Source organism: Prionailurus viverrinus, chromosome E1 (assembly GCF_022837055.1).
Source record: "Prionailurus viverrinus isolate Anna chromosome E1, UM_Priviv_1.0, whole genome shotgun sequence".
Taxonomy (NCBI): Eukaryota; Metazoa; Chordata; class Mammalia; order Carnivora; family Felidae; genus Prionailurus; species Prionailurus viverrinus.
This window is the reverse complement of record NC_062574.1, coordinates 38,728,002-38,755,235: the sequence shown is the minus strand read 5'-3', so window position 1 is coordinate 38,755,235 and position 27,234 is coordinate 38,728,002. Positions and strand designations below refer to the sequence as shown.

Here is a 27,234-nt window from a genome sequence, read left to right as displayed (position 1 = left end):
CGCCCGCCTCGGCCGAGCAGCGCCGTCGGCTCCTGGGCCTCGCCGAGCCGAGGGAAAGGCGGAGGCGGCTGCGTGCGGGCGGCGGGGGCGCGGGCGGAGGCGGCGCGGCCGGCCGCGGCTGCCGCTTTGTTGTGCGGCCCGGGCCGAGGAAGGAGAAGTGGGAGGAGGGGGGAGCTCGGCGTCCCGCTCCCTCCGCGGCTCATGGCGACGACGCTCGGCACATCCGGGACCCTCCGGCCGTGGCGGCCGCGGCGCCGGCTGCTCGGGCCCCAGCCCCGGCCGCTGTGGTGACTCCGCCGCGCCTCGCCGTCGCCCCCGCCCCGCCCGCCGGCCCCGGGCCCCGCGCCGCGGCCGCAGCCCCGCCGCCGCCGCCGCCGCCGCCGCCGCCGCCGCCCCCGCCGCCGGGGACATGTCTAACCCTGGGGGCCGGAGGAACGGGCCCGTCAAGCTGCGCCTGACAGGTGAGGGGGGCGGCGGGAGCCGGGCCGGGGCAGCCGTGGGGTGGGCGAACCGGCGGGGGGGTGCCTGTGGCCTTGGGAAGGGCCAGGGTCGTGATCAATGGTGAGTTGGGGGTCGGGGACGTGGGAAGGCCTAGTTCAGGGGGAGTAATGGCAAAACCACTCGCCCTTGTGGGGAAATTCTTGAAAAAACCGACGGTGTCTCGGGGGTCTTTTGTTGAGGGAGGGCTGCTCCGGTTGGAATCGCAGGCGGAGTGGAGGTCGGAAAGCCCTGGCCGAGGAGCACGACTCTCTCCCGGGCCTCGGGGAGCAACCCCTGGGTTGCTGCCCAGGTGGGGTCGTCGGGGGGATGAGGCGCTCCTGTGGCGGGGCTTATTGAATCCGGTCGCTGACTGCGCGCAGTAAACACTCCTTAAAGATGGAGCGCTTAACGGGAGGGTGTGTGTGTGTGTGTTCCCTGCTTGTTAACTTGTTCGCCCACTTATGCCCGCGTGCAAAACCTTCATTCTCTGCCGCCAGCCACAGCAGCTGGTGCCACACACCTGAAACGCACGACTCTGGGAAGGGTGGAGACCGAGGTGGATGATTTTCCGGTGCGTCCGCCTGATCGGACGACTCCGGCTCATTGTACACTCTGTGTTTTGGAAGTGTTTGATTGTAGGGTAGCATGTTTTGGGTTGTTCCTTGTAGGCCGCAGAACTTGTGTCTCACTTCTAACTCCAGACCTGCTTTGAAAACACACTTTTTTTTTTTTTTTTTTTTTTTTGGTGGACATTTCTAAGTATGTGCTCATACAGACTTGCAAGCGAAGTTTTCTCCCTCCCCACCTCCTCCCCTTCCCTTTTCTAAATGGAAAAGAATGTCTGGAGGGGTTGCTAGGTAGGAGGCTTCTCTCTTACAAAGTGTTTATGATTCCAAGTGCATTAAATCTTTGACATTACAGGTACACTTTGCTTACACAGTGCCGTTTTTGGTATTCTTACATGGTCGTGTCCCCCCATTTTAAGGACAAAACTATTTTTGATTTGAAAAGTGGAATTGAAATCAGTGTAATTATCCTGGTTTTACCATTCACTAAGTTATCCACATCGATGTTTAATGTGTGGTGAGAAAGATGGTTTTTCTTAAAGGTCTGTGTGTGTGTCTTTGTGTAAGAATAAACTGTAATTATGTTTGCCTACAGTGGACGTAGAGATTTATATGGACTAATTTTGTAATTGAATGCTTGTGTGTCACATCCCAGTCCACTGGCTGAACTTTACAGATAAAAACTTGCAGTGAACTTGGTTTTTGAGAATTTAGCTTGACTGTAAATTGGCTGCAACTTAAAAAATATATTACTTTTATGACAGTGTTACTTTTCCTAGGGAAAATTGCAAAGAATCATTAACTGAGTTGCTCTTTAAAAAAAAATTTTTTTTTAATGTTTATATTTGAGAGACAGAGACAGAGGGTGGGAGACACCGAATCCGAAGCAGGCTCCAGGCTCTGAGCTGTCAGTACAGACCCGGACTCGGGGCTTGAACTCACAGACGGTGAGATCGTGACCTGAGCCGAAGTCGCTTAACCGACTGAGCCACCCAGGCGCCCCTTCAGTGAGTGGTTCTTAATGGAAAACCTGGATTGGGGATTCCCCGACCCCCTCCATTTCCCCCATTCAGTTTCCTTGTTTTCTTATGAAACCTTTATTAGGGATCTTTGTTGCTTTAGAGTTTATCTACAGCTGTTCCTCTGTAGACTCAGTGCTGTGTCAGTGATCATGGGAAGAACCTGTGATTCCAGGTTTGCAGAAAGCATCGGAAATAGGCTGTTGGCCATTTACTTCTTTGCAGGCTGTATGCATAATGAGAAAATGAGGGAGAAAACAGGTATTTTAACTTTTTAAAATGAGTTTGAGATTTTTACTGTGACTCAATAGATCTTAAAGTGTTTATCTGTGGTTTCCTTACAGCCTGTACTACCTTATAAGAATTTGTGAGTTCACTTAGGAGAAAAGATGACACTTCTTTTTTGCGGGGGAGAGGACACATTGGACTAAATTTGTAGAGTGATTTTGTATTTTTAGATTTTTCTGAGGAATATTAAATACACTGTGTCCCCTTGATTGTAAAAACAGTTGGAGGTACTCTCAATTTTTTAAAACCATTGGGAATTTGTCTCTGTCATATTTCAAGAAGAAACTGTTCAAATAATAAAAACATTGCCCTCTCCTTTTTGGTTACATTTGGTGGATTCTCTTCTGTTTTGCCAGGAAAGTTAACTTCTATTTTTTTCATTTTAGTCCATTTACAAATTAGATGGTATAGATTTTAACAAATAGATTTCAAGAGCTGGATTCAATTAGCAGCTTTTTAGGACATAAACATTAAAGGGTTAGATGGAAAAGATTGTTTTGACTGACTGGATAAATGACAGGGCTGTGTTTGATGTGCGTCCAGGAATTGGTCTGGAGCTGGTGCCCAACTTTTCAGTCCATCTTGAGAAGCCAAATAAAATATTTAACCTAGGCCTCGTTTTGTTTAAAAAAAAAAAAAAAAAAGTTGATTCTTTGTTAAGACCTTAAGAAATGTTTGGCATACCTTTAGACTAAGTGTTTAATAGTTTGTTTAGATCCGGGTTCCCTAATAGAGGAAGATCACTAAAAAAAATAAAAAAGGCACATCCCAGAGTGGATTTTTATTTGGTTTATAATACACTTGGGCTGTAAGATGCTTTAAAATTATCGTTCTTTGCTTTAAGTCAGTACCATACTAGTATTTTAAATTTATAGAGTGCCTTTGATTCCAAGGTGCTTTATGAACTGTACTTACTCAATTATATCTTTAACATAGAGCTGTCTCTTTCCTGAAAGGTGTAAACAGTTTTTGCCTGATGACGTGCATGCGCACGCACGCGTACACATTCTCTCTCTCTCTCTCCCTTTCTCTCTCTTTCTCACACACACACACACACACACACACACACACACACACACAAACTGAAGAAGAAGAAATATTTGAATCACGAGATCTCTGCCCATGACAGATATTATACTTTCCCCATGTATTAGTCCTTAGCCCACAATCACCTAGTGAACCGTTTGGTATTTTTGGTGCTAAGAAGGTAGGGTTAATTGAATCCCACATTTGAGATTCCTCAGGCCATTGGTGGTTGAAGTCTGATTTGGTTCATCAAGTTACTTCGGTTCTTATGACACATTAACACTTAATCATTAAAATGGGCTGTATGGTAAAGCTACCAATTTCAACTGTTTCTATAGAAAATTGGTTAGAAACTGTAAAATTTGTATACATGATACTTATGAATATCTGATACAGGCTTTTCTTACAATGCTTTGGATAGAAAATATTATTTGTATTTAGTTACTATAAAAAATTTGGGGGAATTTTTTTATATCATTGATGTTTTTGAGAACCAAAGACTCAAAAAAGCAGTTTAGTATAACTTCTAATATTTAAGTGTCTTAGATATGGAGAAATAACTGACTTACTTCTCCAGAACATATATTGCAAACCTTTTTGTAATTTAAATGTTTTTATATGCAGTTCCTCATGTTATTAATTTATAAAACCCTTGGAAGTAATGAGGTTAACCCTGTGTGTAGCTTGAGGAAAATCAACATTAAAAGTCTCAGTTTAGATATGCTGGTATCTTAGTATTGTTTTATTGTATATTTTATTGATTCAAGGCCTTAAAAATTACAACTTGAATTGTGTCTCACGGGTTTCTAATTAAGGGTGCTTGTAATTTGAATGTCCCCATTTTATTTTCTTGGTTTCTAAGGTAGCTTAAGCTCCTGACTTTTCTCTTAAGTTACCTCTTCTAGTCTAACACTCAGACATGCAGTTGAACCTGTGTAGGTGCCTCATGTAGTTTGGTTTGCATTGGTGAGTAAAGGGTGTGTATGTGTTTTAGTCATGGATTCTACTTTTTTCCTGTTGGTGGAACTGTAACTATCATAATATATACCAGCATGTCTTTTATTTAGCTTATTTGTCATTTAGCATGTAACTCAATTTTCAAGGTAAAGGAAGGGCCACACTTTAGGCACACAAGATTTCTATTGTGGCCATTTTTGATGTCTTTTAAAGATTTTGAAGGTTTTCAAAAGTTGTAATATGTCCTACTTTTTTCGTGTAGACCATATTTAACAGAACTTAATGTTTTATTTATGATTTGGTATCATTATGAATATAAATTATGGTATTGTAATGTGTAGTATGAGGATATCATCATGGTGCATACAGAGAACTGTTTGACCCTGGCTACATGGCAGTATGTTGTTTAACCCCATTCTTACTACTTTTTCTCTTTTTGCTCTCGTTTTTTGTTTACTGTTACTTTCTCTGTTCTAAGAAGGCTAGACCCTTGAAATACACTGTTGTAATCAGCATTGTGTGTTTCTGTGTGACTGACATATATTAAATGCTTATTAAGTGCCAGACATTGTATCAAGTTTATATCTTTTATCACTTTTAATTCTCCAAGAGGTAGCTCCAAGAGGTAGGAAAAAACTTGGAGAGGTTAAGTACATGTCAGAATCCCAAGTTGTCTGTCTAGAGAGCCTGTTACAAACGTCTAAGATTTTGTGTGGAAAAATAAAATATACATTCCATTTATTTGGAATTACCCTTGCCCTTGAGATTCTGGCTCATCTTTTAAGGTTCAACTCAAAGCTTACCCTTATCCCTAGAACTTTCCTTGACCTGAATTGGCCTTTCCTCTGTGACTAAGAGGCTCTTCCTCTAGTGTCAGACCCAGCTCACTGAAGGGCATTTGTTGTTTCTATGCTGTCAGCTCTGGGAAGCCAGAGTCTTTGTTTCGGCTTGGATTAAGGGTTTTTGGCATTTTATTGAATGAACACTGGAGGCGTAGAAGTATTTCTCTGTCGTTCTGTATGTGTTCTTTGTGGCTAATGCACTAGGTATGAGTGGCAAGAGTTGAGGCTATAGACAGGGACCAACCCATTTAGGAACTTGTTATATTTTGCCAAGAAGTTTTTTTTTTGTTTGTTTTGTTTTTTTTTTAAGGAGGAAGGATTGTAAGTTTTCATATCTTTGATGTTTAGAAACATTATTCTTGGGTGGTGCTTGGGTGGCTCAGGTCATGATCTCATGGTTTGTGAGTTCGAGCCCTGCATTGGGCTCATGCTGACAGTGCAGAGCCTGCTTGGGATGCTCTCTGTCCTTCTCTCTCTGCCCCTCCCCCACTTGCACTATCTCTATCTCAAAATAATAAACTTTAGAAATATCAATCTTGAGGCAATGGGATGATGGGCTGGGATGGGAACTCTGAAGACTGCTTTTAGGATAACCAGTTAAGAGGATGCTACAAAACTGGTTCTTATTTTTTTCTTGTTCTAATTTTTGTTTCTAAATTAAAAAAAAAAATTTTTTTTTTAACGTTTATTTATTTTTTTGAGATAGAGAGAGACAGAGCATGAACGGGGGAGGGTCAGAGAGAGGGAGACACAGAATCTGAAACAGGCTCCAGGCTCTGAGCTGTCAGCACAGAGCCCGACGCGGGGCTTGAACTCACAGACCGCGAGATCATGACCTGAGCCGAAGTCGGCCGCTTAACCAACTGAGCCACCCAGGCGCCCCTGTTTCTAAATTTTTATTACAGATTATTGCCCTAAACATCTTGGTGTAGATAACTTTTTTTTAAAGGATTATTTTTCTAGGATATTTCCATAGAAAGAGTGCTTTGCGTTAAAGAGTGTGAATCTTTTGTAAGTTCTTGATAAATTTTTCCTCATGCTGCTTCCTGTAAGAATTGTGCCTGTTTAGGGAAGCAATGAATAAATAAACATACATTTTTATAATACTGTTGCAAGCATTGGCTCGTTTTTAAAATTTTTTGCTAATTTCATGGAATACAGTATTTATTTATTTATTTATTTATTTTTCAACGTTTATTTATTTTTGGGACAGAGAGAGACAGAGCATGAACGGGGGAAGGGCAGAGAGAGAGGGAGACGCAGAATCGGAAACAGGCTCCAGGCTCTGAGCCATCAGCCCAGAGCCCAACGCGGGGCTCGAACTCACAGACCGTGCGATCGTGACCTGGCTGAAGTCGGACGCTTAACCGACTGCACCACCCAGGCGCCCCGGAATACAGTATTTAAACGTTAACTTGTAAAGTTGAATATTTTCCTGTTTATTATATTTATTTTTGTTGACTTGTTTGGCCTTGTCCTACTTGTCTGTTAGGGCCTTCGTGTTTTTCTTAATGATTTGCCTGAGAATTAAAAAGATGTTAATTTGTTGTTATATTTGCTACAAACATTTTCCCCAGTCTGTTATTTGACTTTTAATTCTGGCCATTTTTGGACATGCACAAATTTGTTGTTTTAGTTAGGAGTCAAATCTGTTCAACTTTTCTTTTGTTTTTCTTATTCTATTATTTGGAAGGCCTTTTCCGTTAAGAAGTTTAGTAAGTATTTAAGTACATTTTATTTTAATGTTTCTAAAAAATGGTTTAGGAAGATATTCCTTCCCCCCACCCCCACCCCCAGTTTCTGTTTAGTCATCTCATCATTATTTATTAACTAATTCTTCCTCTTCACAGTGATGTGCTATCTTTTTAGTTATGTTAAATTAGTTATAATAGAGTCAGGTTATCTCTTGTTCACTGCCATACTCTTTTCATTATTATAGCTTTATAATTTAGTTTAATACGCTCATTGTGATGGATTTTTTTTTTTTTTTTTTTTGCTATTTTTACTTATTTGCTCTTCCACATGAATATTAAACTTGTCAGGTTTAAGAAGAAATTTCCTTGGTGTTGTAATTAGAATTGCCTTGCTTTGGAGGGAAAAAGAGGCATTTAAGTGTACTTAATTTCCTTCCTAGGAGGACGCTATTATTTTACATTTATTTAAGCTTTTGTCTGTATTGCTCAGGACAGCTCAGGTATTTTCTATGTTTGAATGTAATTCCAGCTAATTTATATTTGTGACATTTTCATTGTATTTTCTAATTTTAGTTGTTATATTTAGGAACACAGCAATAGGTATTTTGCTTGATTAGAGCAATTTTGTTGCAAGCTAATACTGTTAGTATTTCACTGAATGCTAGTTTTCTGGGTATGAGTACTTGGCATTTTTTACAGCAAAATCTTTACATTTAAAACATTTCTTTTGAACTTTTCCACTAATGTATAATTAATTGAACAAAAAGAGGAATTTTATGTTTGTTTTAGAATAGCTTCTGAAGGCTTGAACTACTTTTTTTAAAGTAGGTTCCAGGCTGGGTGCAGGGCTGGAACTCCCAACTCTGAGACCAAGACTTCAGTTGATACCAAAAGTTGGATGGTTAACTGACTGAGCCACCCAGGCAATCCTGGCCTACTTTTTTAAAAACCACATTTGATACACTAAGAAGTATTGATGTGTATCTTAAGTTTCACAGTTTGATTTCTTACTAAAAATTGACAGCAGACATAAAACTCAAGTTTTAAAATAAATCTTGGGGCTCCTGGTTGGCTCATTTGGACTCAACTCAAGGGTTGGTTGGTTGGACTCTCGATTTGGCTCAGGACGTGATCTCCCAGTTGGTGGGATTGAGCCCCCAGTCAGGCTCTGTACTGACAGTGTGGAGCCTGCTTGGGATTCTCTCTCCCTTTCTCTCTGCCCCTCCCTTGCTTGCACTCTCTCTTTCTCAAAATAAATAAACATTAAAACAAAACAATAAATAAAATAAGTCTTGATGATAATGAATCTAATAGTACCTAAAATGTTAGGTAGGATTTAACTACATAGATTGCACAAAGGTTATTTTTCCCAGAAAGTTTCCTTATGCCCCTTCACAGCCAGTCTCCTCCTATCCCCAGTCCTTGACAACAACCACTTTACTTTCAGTCACTAGGGTTTTGCCTTTTCTAGAATTTTATGTCAGTGGAATCCTACAGTATGTAGTCTTCTGGCCCAGACCGCTTTCACTTACCATAGTGCTTTTGAGATCCATCCATCTTGTGTATCAGTTGTTTGTTTCTTCTTATTCCTGAGGAATGTTGCATTGTGCACGTATGGCTGATTTTGTTTGTCCATTCACAAATATCCACAGATATTTTTTCTTTCCAGTTTTGGGCCATTACAAATAAAGCTGCTGTGACCATTCTCTTTGCGTGAACATGTTTTAATTTCTCTCCAGTAAATGATTAGGGTCGTTGGGTCATATGGTAAATATGTGTTTAACTTTTAAAAAAATCTGCTAAAGTGATTTTCAAAGTTGTGCCATTTCCAGCAGCAATGCGTAAGAGTTCCAGTCGCTCCCAATCCTAGCTAACACTTGAACATGTACTATTGTCATCTTTGGTTTTAGCCATTCTAATTGATGTGTAGAGAGATTTCACTGTAGCTATAATTTTAATTCCCTTATTGACCTGCAGGGTTCAGCATCTTTTCATGGACTTACTTGCCATCTGTTTATCTTTGGTGAATATCTGTTCAAATATTTTGCTCATAATTAAAAATTTTTTTTCATTAAGTTGTGAGATTTCTTTTTGTATTCTGGATACAAGTCCGTTATCAGATATGTGTTTTGTGAATATTTTCTTCTAATTTGGGGCTTTTCCCCAATAGTGTTTCAAAAAGCAGAAGTTTTGAATTTTGATTGAGCCCAGTTCATCAAGTTCTCATTTATGATTCATACTTTTTATGTCCTAAGAAATTAAAAAAAATTTTTTTTAATGTTTATTTTTGAGAGAGAGACAGAGACACAGAGCATGAGTGGCGGAGGGGCAGAGAGAGAGGGAGACACAGAATCCGAAGCAGGCTCCAGGCTCTGAGCCGTCAGCACAGGGCCTGACGCAGGTCTCAAACCCATGAACTGCCAGATCATGACCTGAGCTGAAATCAAAGAGTCGGACACCTAACCGACTGAGCCACCCAGGCACCTCATAAGAAATCTTTTCTTAATCCACAGTCCTAAAAGTTTTCTCCTATGTTTTCTTCTGTATTATAATTTTAGCTTTTACATTTACATCTGTGGCTTTTCTAAAGTTAATTTTTTAATATGATGTGAGAGGTAATGGTCAAGGTTTTTTTTTCCCCCATATGGGTATCTGATTTTCCTGGTGGCACTATATGTTCACATACCTTTGTTTCTTCCATTGCATTGTCCTGGCACCTTGGCTGAAAATCAGTTGACGATATATATGTAGATCTATTTCTGGACTCTGTTCTGTTTGTTTTAGCTATAATTCTTTTGTTTTTTGTTTTTGTTTTTAATTTGAGAGGGGGAGGTGAGGGATGGGAAGAGGGAAAGGGAGAATTCCAAGCAGGCTCCACGCTCAGCACAGAGCCCAGTGTGGGGCTTGATCCCACAACCCTGGGATGATGATCTGAGTCGAAATCAAGAGTGCAGCGCTCAACCGACTGAGCCACCCAAGCGTCCCACTTTTTGCTGTAATTTTATCCTTTCTAAGTTTATCATTTATGAGCCACACTTTCTTGATAACTATAGCTTTAAGTCTTCTGATTTCAAACAATGATTAAAAAGTTTTTCGTAGACATTTTGATAACCGTTTAATAAGCATGATTGAGTCCTTAATTTAGAATTTTATGATGCGTTGGAGCCATTATTTCATTTACTCAACCAACAAATATTTATCAATTTCTTGACATTTGTAGGCATTGATTATTTTTATTATATAGTACCATGAATGGAGATGTAAGAAATCAGAATAAACTTAGATTAGGGTCTGTATTTTTCTCCTGAAAATTTCTGTTATGGACCTTTAAAAAATTTATTATTTTAGAGCTTGAGTGGCAAAGAGGAACAGAGGGAGAGAGAGAATCTTAAGCAGGCTCCATGTTCAGTGCAGAGCTTGACACAGGGCTCAATCCCATGACCCTGGCATCATGACCTCAGCCGAAATCAAGAGTTGGATGTTCAACTGACTGAGCCACCAAGGTGCCCCTAATTTATAACTGTTTTATTTCTTTTTTTTTTTTTTAATTTTTTTTTCAATGTTTTTATTTTTATTTTTGGGACAGAGAGAGACAGAGCATGAACGGGGGAGGGGCAGAGAGAGAGGGAGACACAGAATCGGAAACAGGCTCCAGGCTCTGAGCCATCATCAGCCCAGAGCCCGACGCGGGCTCGAACTCACGGACCGCGAGATCGTGACCTGGCTGAAGCCGGACGCTTAACCGACTGCGCCACCCAGGCGCCCCTATAACTGTTTTATTTCTTACTGATTGAAGTGAATTGCAACAAGTGTGAATTAACAAGGGATGCCTATTTATGAGTTATCAGCCCCTTCAGATCATTTTTGGGGAAAAGTGGGATAAAAAGAATAAACATAAAGAATGGAGCAATAGAAAGGAAATGACATATTGTTACAAGTGTGTTGGGTTCTGGGTATTTTTCGGGTTGCATTATATTATGAGCAAGTATTTTCTGTAAGACCAAGAAAGTTAATTTTATTAAAATCTAAGCCGACTTTTTTGTTTGACCGTAATACATTCTTAGGAACTGTCACAAAACAGACATCCATAATGTAGATCTTATTTACTCTGTAAGATATACTTGGTAATTTTTGGGAGGCAGTTGGAATGTTATAGAAAGACTATAGAACTTGCAGGCAGAAAATTTAGGTTTAGATCCTAGTTAGGCCACTGATAAGCTTTATGCCTTTTATCACCTACTTTCTTGGTGCCTGTGCTTTTAGTTTTAAGGGCATGCTTAAAATGATAATATTACTTATTTTAAGATTCTCCTGGATGAGAAGTATGTGAAAAATACTGTTCAAGTTGTAAAGTATTAATGAATTTTGTCATTTTTGACCAAAGACTTTTAAAAATAAGTTAGTCATCGGGTTCCTGGGTGGCTCAGTTGATTGGGTGTCCGACTTCGGCTTAGGTCATGATCTCACGGTTCCTGAGTTTGGGCCCCGCTGTTGTGCTCTGTGCTGATAGCTCAGAGTCTGGAGCCTGCTTCGGATTCTGTGTCTCCCTGTCTCTCTGACCCTCCTCTGCTCATGCTCTGTCTCCCTCTCTCTTAAAAAGTAAATGAACATTAAAGTTAAAAATAAAAATAAATTAGTCATAACCAATTATATGCTGTTATCTGTAGGAGCAAGTACAACATTAATAAGGATTAATATAGGTTTCTATTCAATTGATATCATGTCTTACGGGCACAGATGTCTTGTATACCTTGGGGGTGCCCAGTATATCAAAGAAGTCATGTAGTTAGATTAGCCACGGTGTTATAACTTTTATCATTAACTCATATTGTGAACATTTAGGCAATTAACTGTGTTCTCTTCCCTCCCCTGTACCTATGGTGAAAAGTAGAAGAGCTTTGGAGAATAGTTTGAATAGTTCAGGGTTTTTGGAGGTGGCGGAACTGTGTGGATCCAAATCCAGCCTTTAATGACTTAATACATTTCCCTGTAGTTTGCTGGTACTTTCAAGAATGGCTTGTAGTTTCACCTCTTGTCAGTAGGTGGGGATATTTCGGCACAGGTAGATGTCAGGCTGAGTTAAGACCTATAAAACTGAAACCTAAAGTCCAAACGAATGTACTTGAAATAAATGGAGATGGAGAATTAGAATCTATCATAAGTGACACTGGCATATTTTAGGATAAACTTTATTTTATTTTTTAAAGTATTCTGAGAGAGAGCATGCACACAAAGGGTGTGGGAGGATGGGGCAGAGAGAAGAGAGAGAGAATCCCAAGCTCCATGCTGTCAGTCAAACTGTACTGGGGGCTCGATGTCACTAACCCTGAGATCGTCACCTGAGTGGAAATCAAGAGTTGGAGACTTAACTGACTGAGCCACCCAGGTACCCCTAGGGTAAACTTTCTTATATAAACTGTATGCTACATGTGTTGTAGGAACAGATACAAAAATTCTTTTTGTTATATTAGAATTGCAAACAGTAGTTAATTCGGTTTTCATTTTTTGTGTGTGATCTTATGTCATCAGGCTTTAAATATAACTATTTCCCTAGTGAACAAAGAAAACTTATTGATTGGTCCGATTATTCAGAGTCATACGAATTTAATACTATAAGGTTAAATTTTTTAAAAATTGAATTTTGGGAATTTTGTAAAGGAAGAAGTATGAGATTTAAAAAAATTTTTTTTTTTTTTTAACGTTTATTTATTTTTGGGACAGAGAGAGACAGAGCATGAACGGGGGAGGGGCAGAGAGAGAGGGAGACACAGAATCGGAAACAGGCTCCAGGCTCTGAGCCATCAGCCCAGAGCCCGACGCGGGGCTCAAACTCACGGACCGCGAGATCGTGACCTGGCTGAAGTCGGACGCTTAACCGACTGCGCCACCCAGGCGCCCCTAAAATTTAAGAAAAGTAAAATGGCATTTAATACATGTGATACATTCAAAATACCATGCCTAAAGTAGTACTTGATACATAGTATATCTTTAGTAAGTATTTGTGAATTAAAGAATGATTGAGGAAATTGAAAAAAGCTTACATGGTCTGTAGGACCTCATTTGAAACAAATAATAGGATCTCTTTTTGTGATGTCATTGAATTAACTGACATTTATACCTTAGTAATTTTGACAAAAGTTACGAAGGACAAGAGGACTGAAGTATTCCTGCAAGTTAATATTTGACTTCATGAATAGAACTCTTTCATCATACTCTGCAAAATTTACTTTTTTTTTTTTTTTTTTTTTTTTAAGATTTTAGGTAATCCCTACACCCAGTGTGGGGGTGGAACTTAATAACCCCGAGATCAGGAGTCACATGCTCTGCCAACTGAGCCAGCCAGGCACCCCAAAATTTACTTCTTAACAAATATCAGTCTGATATTCACTGCAAAGAGATCTGTTTTTGTAGCATCACCTAAGAAAATTCATGTATATAACACGTCTGTCAATGTTAGGGAGATGATATTTTTTCAGAGCTCTATAGTTTTAAAGTGTTCTCATTTATGATCTAAGTACTATTCACATCCCAACTTTATAAGTATTCTGAAACAATGAAAGTGAAATGAGAACCTTTATCTGATGAAATTTTTTATTTTGAAAATTTTTTCTTAAATCTCATGAATAGTAATAGATTTTTGAGGAAACAATTGGTACAACTATTCCAGTTCTGTATAAATGAAGTTAGTTGAACCAAAAGTCCTTTGGAATGAAATATAAATCCTTTTAGAGGTGCCTGGCTGGCTCAGGCAGTGGAGCATGTGACTCTTGATCCTTAGGGTCATGAGTTCGAGCCCCAGATTGGGTGTAGAGCTTACTTAAAAAAGAAAGAAAAAAAAGAAATACATTTTAGTTTTGTTACTTTCTATATTTTAGTTTTCTATTTTCTAGTTTTGAATTTTTCTTTTTTTATTTGAGGTAGATAAAAAAGCTTAGGTAGGAAACTAACCTTTTTAGTACTTTAAAATGGGATTGGTGATGATATTTCAAATTTTTTCTGATTTCCAGTTTGGTTAACTCTTAAGTGTGTTTTCTCTAACTAGAAAGAGGATGTGGAATGTTGACAAAAATATTTACATATTCAGGGAACATCTGTTGAGAGTTTTACATGTACCTAACGTTGAGGTGTAGGTACTGGGATTTCAAGAAGAGATTTGGACCTTGATCTTGCTTTTGGGGAACTTGCATTATAAACAGAGACAAGCCTTGATGGATGAAGTAACCAGTTAGTGCTAGAGTTAGTGGTACACACAGTGAGGGTGAAATACAAGAATCAAGGCCTATGGATAATTTTAAGGGAGCTCAATTTTCAGATTCTAAAGTTGATCAGTCTTTAAAATTTTCTTCTACTTTACAGAAGAAAGGTATATCTGTTGGCCACCCCAAATAGTACATTGTCCTGTGGTGAGAAGCATTCCAGGGCATCAAAGAGACAAACCAGAGTACTGGTTGGGTTGTTGAGAAGGCAGTGACTCCAATGACTGATTAACATCTTTTCCCAAGTCAGGTACTCTAGTTCTTAATTTTAAACAAAATCGAAGGACTTGATCAAGTTATTAGCTAATCATTAAAAATAGTTTTCATAAAATATAGAAATGTCAAGTAAATGCCATTATTTTCCAGAAAGTTAAAAAAGTCATGATTATTGTGATTTTTTTTTTTTTTTGTCCCGTAACTCAAAGAATTAAAATGATTTGACAGCATGGCTCTAATAAAACTCCTTTCATTCTCATCTACTTATTTATGTGAATAAGTTTTCTTAGCACTGATAGTTATAAAAATGAAAAAATAGGAATAGAATATTTACAATAAATATTCACTCATAGATATGTGAACTAATTGAAAATAAGAAAACCCCATCCATCTCATGAAGAGATGTATTTCTGCCTCTTTTCCTCCTCCTTTCCTCCCTTTTTTTTTTTTTTTTTTTGGACTAATTGGTTCTAATCAGGATGCAGGAGAGGTCTATGTATTGTTCGGTTGGTATGTCTCAAGTCTCTTTTACACTGTAACCCCCTCAGCCCCTTCCCCCACCCTGAACTCCTCACCCTTTCTTATGCTTTTCACATTTTCTCCTGTCTCCCAAATTTTTGACAGTGCTGTTTCCTTATTTTCCTTTCTTACTAGTCTTCCTGTCTAATCTACGCACCTGTTAAGACACAGCTGAAGCATTATCTCCTCTGAGAAGTCTTCCCAGACTTCCTCAGGCAGAGTTAGGTGCCCCTCTATCAGTTAGAGTCCTGATAGAAAATAGGTAACATTCTCACTATAGGTGAAAGCGAATGTCATGAAGGGACCACTGACAAGAAATGGACAGGGTTACAGGAATACGACAAGGTGTAGTGCAGCACCTAGGGACTAGCACCATCTTTGGGCTAGCAAGGGCAAAGGAAGAGAGTAGTTACAGGAACCCAGAGAGACCCTCACTCTTGCTTCTTATTCACTGAACCCAGTTTGAAGCCAGGGGGCAAGAGAGCCTAGTTTGTGTAGTCCATAAAAGTCAGCCTCTTGGGACACTAAGTCCTAGGTGAAGGGTGGAGAATGATCTGGAGGAACAAATAGAGAACATCCAGTACACCCTTATTTATACTCCTACAACACTTTAGCACACTTCATTGTGCCATGTATCATACTGACTTAAAATTCCTTGGTTGTATTTATGTTTTCCTCATAGCACTGTGAGCTGCTTTGTAGCTATGAACTATTTCTTATTCTCATTTGCATACCTACAGTGCTCATTAGATATTTGTTAATTAAATGAATAAAAGTTTAAAAAGAGCTGGATGAGATACATAAATTAAAAGGTCTGTCTCTCTTAGTGGTAATGTGTGATGATTCTTTAAAAGAGAGTAAGCCTAATAATTTTTGCATCATTTGGCAGTTTTGATGCTTCTGCAGTAATTGGCTCACTCATTTTAGTTGAAGAGAGGCCAGGGATTGATTTGGTCTGTTAATAAGTAGCTAAATTTAGAAGGATTATAATGCAAGACCCTGAGTTGGCTGCTTGGTGGCATGGTAAGTATATTTATGCACTTTTCTTTTGCTATAGGAGAATCACGATGCAGGGCGAGAATCTGTAGAGGCTGTAAGGCTAATTATGTTGACTTTAGGAAGAATGTGCCTTACTAGACTTTCTATGGGTTATGACATAGCTTTTGCAAGTAGAGCCGGGCTCTATCAGGAAAATCCTCCCTCATTGCTCACCAAACAAATTTTTGCCTCCCCCTAATTAGTTGAAGTAATTATCATATTTGCTATAAAGGCTTGTTAGAATTGCTGCATAAAAAATTACCGCAAGGGCACCTGGGTGGCTCAGTCGGCTAAGCATCCGACTTTGGCTCAGGTCATGATCTCGCAGTTCTTGAGTTTGAGCCCCCATCGGGCTCTGTGCTGACAGCTCAGAGCATGGAGCCTGCTTCAGATTCTGTGTCTCCCTCCTCCAATCTCTCTTTTCTCTCTCTTTTCTCTCTCTCTCTCAAGGATAAATAAACATTTAAAAAAATTGCTACAAAACTTAGAGGCCTAAAACACAAATAATAATTTTATTATCTCATGGTTTCTGGAGGTCAGGGGTTTGGGAAGGGTGGTTTTGGCTCAGAGTCTGTCATGTGTTTTATTCAGATGGTGTCTGAAGCTGGAATAGCTGGGGGTAGGCTGGGCATTTGTCTCTCTTCAGGTCATCGGAGAGCCTTTCCATTAGGCCTCTCTGCATAGGCTAGTTTATGGCAGCTCTAGGGCAATCACACTGCTGGCATGACAGGCTTAGGGCACCAGCAGTAGTCCTGAAAATAAGGTAAAGCTGCATCTTCTTTTCTGAAGTAGTCTAGGAAGTCCTTGCTGCATTTTATTGGTTACAAGCAAGTTGGTTCATTACAAGCTCCTCTAGATTCAAGGGGAAAGAACATAGACCTCATCTCTTGATGGAAAAAGGGTCCAAGAATTTGCAGCCATAAAAAATTGTCATAGGAGGCAGCTGTTGGCTATTTCTTTTTTTTTTTTTTTCAACGTTTTTCATTCATTTTTGGGACAGAGAGAGACAGAGCATGAACGGGGGAGGGGCAGAGAGAGAGGGAGACACAGAATCGGAAACAGGCTCCAGGCTCTGAGCCATCAGCCCAGAGCCCGACACGGGGCTCGAACTCACGGACTGCGAGATCGTGACCTGGCTGAAGTCGGACGCTTAACCGACTGTGCCACCCAGGCGCCCCTATTTCTTTTTGTTTTGTGGGTTGGACTGCATACTCTTTGGTATCCTAATCTGCTAGATAGCATTTTTCAGCTTTTATAATTTATTTTATGTTCTGCCTTTGAAGTTTCCAGGAATTTTATTAGAGAACACTTAACAAGTGGCATACTCAACAGCTTCTAGAAGAGTTATGATAGTTTGTTATTAAAGTATATTGGGGTGCCTGACTGGCTCACTTGGTAGAGCACATGACTCATAATCTCAGGGTCCCATGTTGGGGGTAGAGATTACCAAAAAAAAAAATATGTGTGTGTGTATGTATCTATAAACATATACGTATATGTGTATGTCTGTGTATATATATATGTATTTACATATATATGTATGTGTATCTATATGTATGTGTATATGTATGTGTATCTATATGTATGTGTATCTATATGTATGTGTATCTATATGTATGTGTATCTATATGTATGTATCTATATGTATGTATATGTGTGTATATATATGTATGTGTGTATATATGTGTGTATATATATGTGTGTATATATGTATATCCATAAATTTTGGTAAAGCATAAAGATAATGGAAACAAAAGCAGACTGGTAAAAAGAAAGAAGGCAGATACTGTTTGAAAAAAATTATGCAAATATACCAATTCTTTAATTTTCTGGAATGATTTTTATATTCAAAAAATTTTATAGTTCAGGGCTAAAAGTTAAATAATTTTAGTATTCTCCCATCAGATCCATGTTATTTTACTTTAACCTTTTTTAATCCATTCTCCACAGAGTAGCTTCATATGTTTAAAAAAAAAAAAAGTGAGTTGGATAATTTTCCTCCCTTCAAATCCTCCAGTGGCTTTCCATTATGCTTTAAATGAAGTAGATAATTATTTGCATAAGATCCTGTACAATCTGGCCTCTGTTGACTGGTCTTTCCTTTGCTCATTATGTTATAATCACATTGATTTTGTTTTAATTTCTTGAAAAGGTCCGTCTCTTTCCCATCTCAAGGACTTTATATGTATTTTCTTTTGTGGGGGGAAGGAGGGATCTTTTTTTTTTTTAATGTTTGTTTATTTTTGACAGAGCATGAGCGGGGGAGGGGCAGAGAGCGAGGGAGACACAGAATCTGAAACAGGCTCCAGGCTCTGAGCTGTCAGCACAGAGCCCGACACGGGGCTTGAACTCAGACTGTGAGATCATGACCTGAGCCGAAGTCGGACGCTCAACCGACTGAGCCACCCAGGCACACCTCTTTATCTTGTTGCTTATTATTATTTTTCTGTGTCATCCTAAAGAATTCCTAAGTATTCTGTTTAAAGTAGCTTCTACCCTCATTGTCTATTGCTATATCCTATTAACTTCAGAGGATTTAATAAATTCACTTTTATATTAATTTCTTTACATGATTATTGTCTTTTAAAGGTAAAAATACCTTTAATTTTAGACTAGTTTTAAAACTACAAAGATATGACAGTGTTCCTGTATATTCCATACCCAGTTTCCCCTGTTAGTAACTAATCTTACATTAGTATGGTTCATTTATCACAATTAACCAATAATGATACATTATTATTTACTAAAATCCATACTTAAATTTTCTTATTTTTTCCTAATGTTGGTCACTGTCCTTTGTCTTTACTAGATTGGGAGCTCCTGCAGGCAGGGACTGTGTGTGTTTCATTCACCTAGTATAATACTAAATAAACACTTGGGAGGTACTCTGTAAATACTTCTTGAAAGAATGACCGCTAGAAAGATGTCTTATAGTCTAATCTCTTTCCCATAGGTGAGTAACTTGCTTAGGGACATCATGTGTGTCTTCTCTAAGTTCCATGGCTAGTTGGCAGGGTGGCTTGTGATATCTAATCTGCTATATATAGAGGTGAGTTTACTATGAATCTCATGAAACTAGCGAAATTCGTGAGACTAATGAAGCTTAACTTTCAAGATTCTATCAGAGGGCCTGGGAGGGACCCTAGCAATGAGTTCACATGGTCACTTTAAAAAATCTTTAATTGCTGGGGTGCCCGGGTGGCTTAGTCGGTTAAGTGTCCAATTCTTGATTTTGGCTTAGGTTGTGATCTCACAGTTAGTGAGATCAATCCCTGTGTCAGACTCTGTGCTGTCAGCGTAGAGCCTGCTTGGGATTCTCTCTCTCCCTCTCTCTCTGTCCCTCCCCTGCTTGTTCTTTCCTTCTCTCAAAGTAAATAAACACTAAAAAAATCTTTTATTGGGATATACTATATACATGGACAAATGTAAAGATCATAAGTGCAGCTTAAGACTTCCTACAAACTTAACACACCTATATTACCAGCTCCCAGATCAAGAAACAGAACTTCTGTACATTATCACATAGTTATGAAGAATTTGCAAATGTAAGCTATCCTGAGCACAATCAATTAAGATTGCTGTCTCTTTTTTCACCGACTTCCCCTCTATCATACTTGTCCTCATGTTGGTGGCATTGGAATGGCTGTAGGCATTTAGGACATCTGGTGTGGGGGAAACTGACATTGGGGATACATTTAATTGGGTATCAGCAGGATTTATTTATTTGGTTCATAGTCTGTTCATGTATTGTCAAGGTATTGTTAGCCATCCCAGTATAGGGGTAGTTTCTAGGAGTACTCTATGTTATGTTAACTCACCTGGCATTGTGACATAAATGTGCAGACTTAGGAATGGTACAGTAACATGAAAGTGTCCCATGGTATCTGGCACCTGAAGTATGTGGGTTAGTGGAGGAAGAGCAAGGTTTGGTGCCAAAAGCCAATTGGTGAATATTCTTCCAAGTCTTAAAGCTTCATATGAAAAAGACTTAAGAGTTTTCCCAAGTTTGACCACCATCCTAAAAGTTTACATAACATTACCAATAATGGCCCTGTGCTAGAAGAAATTTTTCTAAGCTGTAAACAACAAGAAAAATAGGTCCAAGTACGCTAGAGGAAGGACTGAATTACTTTTTTGTTATCTCTGTAGAAGTGGCAGTATAAAACTCTTGAGAAAGTGTGATACTGGCACAAACATTGACAGGTCAATGCAATAGAATCGGGAGTCCAGAAGTAAACTCGTATACTTGTGGTCAGTTGATTTTTGACAAGGTTGCGGAGACCATTCAGTGGGGAAAGGTTAGTCTTTTCAACAAATGATGTTGGAAACAACTGGATGTGCACATGGAAAAGAATGAAGTTGAACTGCCACCTCACGCCAGGTGTAAAAATTAACTCAAAATGGGTTAATGTCCTAGTGTAACAGCTAAAACCATGAAAACTCTTAGATGGAAATATAATACCTTGGGTAGGAAATGATTTCTTTTTTTTTTTTTTTTTTCAACGTTTATTTATTTTTGGGACAGAGAGAGACAGAGCATGAACGGGGGAAGGGCAGAGAGAGAGGGAGACACAGAATCGGAAACAGGCTCCAGGCTCTGAGCCATCAGCCCAGAGCCCGACGCGGGGCTCGAACTCACGGACCGCAAGATCGTGACCTGGCTGAAGTCGGACGCTTAACCGACTGCGCCACCCAGGCGCCCCGGAAATGATTTCTTAAATGACACCATAAAGCACAGGTAACCAAACTAGACAAAAACCCAGCAAATTGGATCTCATTAAAGTTAAAACATTTGTGCCCCATTGGCAAGGATTCTCATACATTGTTGGTGGCAATTGAAAATGGTTCAGCCACTGTGGCCAAAAGTTTGGCCGTTCCTCCAAAAGTTAAACATAGAATTAACATTTGACACAGCAGTTCCATTCCTAGGTATATAACTAAGATAATTGAAAACCTAGGTTCACACAAAAATTTCATACCAACATTATTCATAATAGCCAAAATAGTTCAGTGGAAGCAAGCCAAATGTCCATTAACTGATGAATACACAAAATGTAGTGTATCTATATAATGGAATATTATTCATCCATAAAAGGGAATGAAGTAGTAATGCATGCTACAGCATCAGTGAATCTCAAAAACATCCTGTGTGAAAGAAGCCAGACACAAAGGGTCACCTCTTCTATGATTCCAGTTGGCAAATCTGTAGAGACATGAGGTGGATTATTAGTGGGGTTGCTAGGTATGGAGTTTCTTTTTGTGGTGATGGGAATGTTCTGGAGTTAGATAATGGTGGTGGTTGTATAGCATTGGAAATATACTAAAACAAATTGAACTGCACAATTTAAAGTGGCATATTTCATGTGATGTGAGTTTTATCTTAAAATGCAAACAATCTGTCATATGGGAAGAAATAAAGAGTATGGGGCTGGAAAACTAGGAAAAGTATTATAGGGCTGTGTAATTAACAAAAATACTGTTGTTTTCTGTTTTTATGATGTGGTATTTGTCAGGTTGTTAAAATTATGATTTTCCCATTTTGAATTGACTGTTAGGTGTGAAAGCAAATTCTATATTCTTATTCTTCAAGTTGGGCCCCTCAAACTATAAACTCCAGGCTTCACAAAACCTGGATGCACCCTAGGATATATATTAGCATCAAATAAAAATCATTCAAGAGCTTTTGTCTTTTTACACATGGGGGATTGAACAAACGTTGATTTCTGTTCTCTCCCAAAACCCCATTCCATGAGAGTAAGGGGATGAAAACAACGTACACTTATAAGAGCAAAAAGAACAGAAGAGAAAAAAGCAAATACATGATGTGAAAAAAATTCAGGAAAATGGAAGGTGGTTGGAGTAGGTAATTTAGCTGAGAAAGTAGAATATATATAAAGTATCTGTAGTTGGATATACCAAATTTCTTGCAGTATTCCAACTAGTTCATATCTAGATCTCTAGAAGAGGCTCAGGAATTGGAGGCACTCTATCTCTGAGGCTGCAGGTGAGATGTAAGGCTGAAAATGGGAAATGGTTTAGTTTGTAGAAGGTTCTCAATGTACTTCATCCCAGGCAGCCAGGTGACTGTTCTTCCTCAGCCCTTTTAAAAAGTTAGTCTTACTTTGTGGAGAAAGTTAACCAAACTGGCTGTTTTAGAAAATAATTGGACAGCTCCAGAGAAAACACAAATACTCTACTAAGCCTCTTATTGAAATAGTTAGGTCACCCTGCCAGGCACCCTACAGTGAAAGTTCTCAGTTGCCAGTGGTGGGGGCGGGGTGGGGGGAGCCTCACCACTGAGTCCTTAAACTTTCAGTTTCACGTAAAGAATTAAAAATGGCACTGGCTTCTCATAGGGAGCCTGGGTGGTTCAGTTGGTTGTGTCTGACTCTTTATTTTTAAGTTTATTTATTTTGAGAGAGGGAGGGAGAATAAGTAGGGGAGGAGCAGAAAGGGAGAGAGACAGAATCCCAAGCAGGGTCAGCGTGGAGCCCCATGTAGGGCTCAAACTCACAAACCACGAGATCGTGACCTGAGCTGAAATCAAAGTCGAACCCTGAACCGACTGAGCTACGCAGGCACCCCAAGTGTCTGACTCTTGATTTTGGCTCAGGTCATGATGTCACCGTAGTGAAATTGAGCCCTGTGTCCAGCTCAGCTCTGGGCATGGAGCCTGCTTAAGATTCTCTCTCCCTCTCCTCCCCCCACTGCCCCCTTTCCTTCTTGCTTCCTCTCTCAAAAAAAAAAAAAAAAAAAAAAAAGCACTGACTTCTCAACAGCAGCATCAGAACTGAGAAAAGAGTTGAGCACTGCCTTCGGTATTCTGAGGGAAGCTGATTTGTAGCCTAGAACCCAACCATTTGTTCCATCAAGTATGAAGGCAGAGTAAAGGTATTTTGCATGCCAGATCTCAAAAAAAATCGTGTCTACTTATCCCTTCTTAGCAAAGTACTGAAAGATATGTCTACCAAAATGAGGAAGCATACTATGAAAGAGGAATACATGGGTGATTGTACCCTTGTACACAAAGGGAAAGACAGAAGGAGGCAAAGTCCTAGGACAATAAACCTTAACAGTCCAGGGTAGGAGACTCTACCTTAAAATTTCATGCAACATCTTGTGTATTTTTTCTTGAGAGAGGGTATATATTGGGAGTCTTGTTTATAAATGACCGAAAACCAAACTTGTGAAAATATTTTGGCCAACTATGAATATTATCACTTAAATTTTTTTTTTAATGTTTTATTTATTTTTGAGAGGGAGAGAGACAGAGCACAAGCAGGGAAGGGCAGAGAGAAAGAGAGATGGAGGGAGGGAGGGAGGGAGACAGGGAGATGGAGACACAGAATCTAAAGCAGGTTCCAGGCTCCGAGCTGTTAGCACAGAGCCTAACGCGGGTCTGGTAGCTGTGAGATCATGACCTGAGCCGAAGTCAGACACTAACCAACTGATTACTCAGGCGTTCCCAACATTATCACTTTTTTAGGATTTAGCAATTCTGTAGGTGAGAGAGATGGTATGCCTAAAAATTTTTGAGTTTGAAAGTCTTTTTTTATTAGGCAGGTTAATCACTTTTACTGTCAGAACTTTTTCCTTTTTCTCTGCTTTGGTCAATTACCTTATGGCTTTATTGCTAAAATACTTGCTAGTAGAAACACTCAAGTTTTAAAGCTGGCCGACAACCAAGTAATTACATTAACCTGGTATGTAGGTATTTAAGAAGTCTGTGGATTGGTTCCAGGTTAGTACTGTGAATCCGTTGAGTTGTATGTAAAATTGTATATGCGAACACTTTTTTTTTTTCTTCCTGGTATCAGGTCCAGTTTCATATTACCGAAAAAGTAGTTCAGGGAGGTTAAGTGACTTACAAAGCTATGGTCTCCTCACTCCTGTTCTGGTGTGCATTCCTGTTACATCATGCTGTCTGCAGAGTCCTGAGTTAGTGTAGTTTTTATTATATGATTGATTTTAAATTTCTTCAACAGTGTGTTTAACGATTAAGATGAACCTAAGAACTGATGTGGGTTTCTCTTCAGTGATACATTATGTTAAAACATCTGAAAGATTTAAAAAAAAATGTGACAACCTAAAATAGACATTTTAAATAGTCCTGAGCATTATGGAAAATAAACATTTTTACACTTCTGTTTTGCAGAAAAATTCTGGAAACAGTCTTATAGGGTTAAGGTCTGCGTCTCACACACATTTTATAAATACGTATATTTTGGAATTGCTGAAGAATGAGTATTTAGGGACAACCTGGGTTCTTTGTCTACTGTATTGGAACTTTTTTGTAAAAATGTAAATCTCCTTTTTTGCCCTAGTTAGTAATATCTTAATGACTGTTTCAGGATCTTGCATTCTTTAGTTTGCATAATCAGTCTGAATGCATTTTAGCATTGAAGCCTTAAGTAATCTAGGAAATTGGGTTGGACACACATTACATATTCCTAAGCTTTTGGTTAATTTTGGAGATAGAGTTTAAGGGCTAGTGTATCTTTCTGTGACATACCCCTTGAGCAACTACTGAGTTTAGTGTTGTATCTAGGCGGAAACATACTTGGTAAGGAACTTACTTTAAGTAATTTGTATCAAACATGTAAGGAGAGTTCAAAGCTTGTTTATTAAATAATAAAACCTGAGTTTAAGTCCATTAGGATGTATTTTAAAGGCTGAAATTGTCCGTTTTATAATATCATTTAAGAAAAATTGATTAAAAAATAATAGATATATTTTAGAAGTTTTGAAAATTACTGTAAAGTACTTGAAAAAGAAGACATTACCCAGGGATTACCTTATATTTTGGAATTATATTGAAACATTTTCTTTTGTTAATCATCTGTGGCCCATAAGTGTGCTTTAACAGGGAAATTACTTTAAAAATAGATTTATATTGATAGGCAAAGACATTCTTTGCCTTTTTCTCTATTTAACAGTTTTTACTTTTGCTATATAGTGAGATGGGAAAAGATCAGAGTTCCCTTGGGGTAGTAATTTAGCTTGAACTATGAAGTCTTGCTGCTTGTTCTGCTCTTGTGATTGATTTGAGGTGAGTTGTTACCTGGATTTCGTATATTTTGTACGTAATTATAAAAAATTTAAAAAATGAATGAGCTAAATGTATATGCATGGCAAATTTAGCTTGTACGAAGATTACACAGTGAAATTGTTAATTTCCTTCTGCTGCCTAGTTTCTTAATGTGTCTCCTCCAGATGTAATCAGTTACCAGTTTTATTGACTACTGCTGAAGTAGAGGATGCTTGCGGGTTTTGTCCCCTTTTCTTGTTAACCTGTTCTATTTCTTTTGATAGCCTCTTCTGTCCCATTCTCAATCCAAGTCATTCCAGTGTTTTAAGCCTGCTACTAGACTCAAGCTGTTCTAATCTTCAGGTAGAGAAGCATGAGCTAAAGCAAAGGATATAAAATGCCAAGTTAGATGTATGGAGTAGGGTAGGGAGGGGAAGAAAAGAAACACCTGGGGTCAGATTGTACAGTGACTTAAATGATAGGCTAAGGAGTCTGGATTTTTTATCCAGTAGGTAGTCAGAAGTTAATAAACATTTCCAAACAAGGGAGAAATTTTGGATTTATAATTAATTCCCCATTCCTCCCAACCCTAACTGTCAAGCCTTGCCTTTTCTGGCAAGCCCTGCCTTTTCTGCTTTGAAATTTCTCTTGACCCATCCCTTCCTTTTCCATTCTTGCTCATTCCACTACCATAAGTCAGTCTTTATTACATCAGACTGAGATTGTTGCTGTAGTTAACAAATGGTTTTTCTGCTTTGAATCCTTGCAGTCCATTCTGGACATCACTCTCGGATTAATCTTACCGAGAGCTTCACTTTGATCATGTCTTTCTCCTCAGAAAGAAACTTTTAATATCTCCCTGTTGTTGACAGGGTAAGATCCAGACTTCGTCTGCCATTCAGGCCATTCCAAAAAATAACCCGGTCTACCCTTTTTAAAGCCTTCTCTTTTTCCCTTCACTTAACCTAGGTTTTAGAGAACTTGCAATGTTTCTTTTTACCCTCTCATATATCTTGCCCCCCCCCCCCATTTAAAAATTTTGTCTTTGTTTCTTTCCCCTGGCTTATCTCTTCTCTAGTCTCATCTTTACTTATTAAAAATCATACCCATCCTTAGAGCTAAAATTATACCTCTTTTGCACAGCTTCTTCAGATAACTTAGAAGCTAGTTTGAGTTCTTTTCTCTGAAATCTCAGAATTCTTTGCTTGTACTTAAGGCACTTGTTTAATGCTTTCTATTGTGCTTGTTTGTCTTAACTGTGCTTGTTTGCCTTGCTGGATGCTAGAACTTTATGGTGTTTATTTTCCACACACGGTGCCTTCATATACTTGGGTGCTTGATAAATACTTGTTTTGTTAATTGGATTTTCCTATTTTGGACTGACTTTTGTGCTGATGTGTTTTGGTAGTTCAGTTTAACACTAATTGTTTAGCACTAAACACAATTAGCACATCTATCTAGTTTGATAGATGTTTAGTCATGGGTTCCCAACTAGAATATAAAATTCTTAAGGGCAGGAAATATGTCTAATCTGTACTTCCAGAATCCTTTCGTAGCGTATGCATAATGTTCTTTGTCTTTTAAAAATAGGGCTGAGATGCTTCTGCCTGGCATGAAATATTTGGCAACTGATTATGGGACTTAGAGTTTTTTTAATTGAAAAAATTTTAAGACTGGTTTCTCAAAACACATTTAAAAAATATATTTGTGTGACAAGTAAACACAAATATGGAATGTCTGTGGCATTAGGTTAGGTTATATTTTAAGGAAACAGGTTCACGTAGCCTTTTGTGGCTACACATACATACACAGTGTGGTGCCCTTTTCTATGTATATTTTGTAAATATAATCTATAATTTTCTATAATTTATGTTTGTGCAAATAATCAAAAACTTATGTACTTGTATAGGAGTTAATCTGTGACAAGAGTATCTTTTTTTTCTGTGTTTTGAATTTGAATTTGATGGGATGGTTGGTTTTATGACTACTTTTATTTTTGTTGTTGTTGACAGTTTGTCATAATGTATCCTGTATTGCTACTTAGTAAATATATTATCTTTTTTTTTTAATCTTTGAGGAGGTATGTGTATATGAGAATTTATATACTAATGAGTTGAATAATGTGTATTCTTAGGTCTTTGTTTTTGCCTAGTGATTCTTTTTCTTAAAACCACAGAAAAATCAGTACCTTTCATGTAGGTACTGATTCATGACTATTAGGCCAGTCATCTTGGAGTTAGAACATAAATAAATTAAAAAACAACATAAATACATATGAACGTTTGACAAGGTTCTTGGATTGTGT

General features: G+C 38.6%; 1 protein-coding gene across 1 annotated transcript in view; it reads left to right on the top strand.

Moving 5' to 3' along the window:
* Positions 1 to 356: 356 nt before the first annotated feature.
* The window catches only part of SMURF2 (SMAD specific E3 ubiquitin protein ligase 2), a 120,915-nt gene continuing 94,037 nt past the window's right edge, over positions 357 to 27,234 (top strand). Inside the window, exon 1 of the mRNA XM_047833031.1 lies at positions 357 to 461. Coding sequence (XP_047688987.1) covers positions 410 to 461 — 52 coding nt within the window. The 5' untranslated portion in view covers positions 357 to 409. The remainder of the gene's footprint in view (positions 462 to 27,234) is intronic.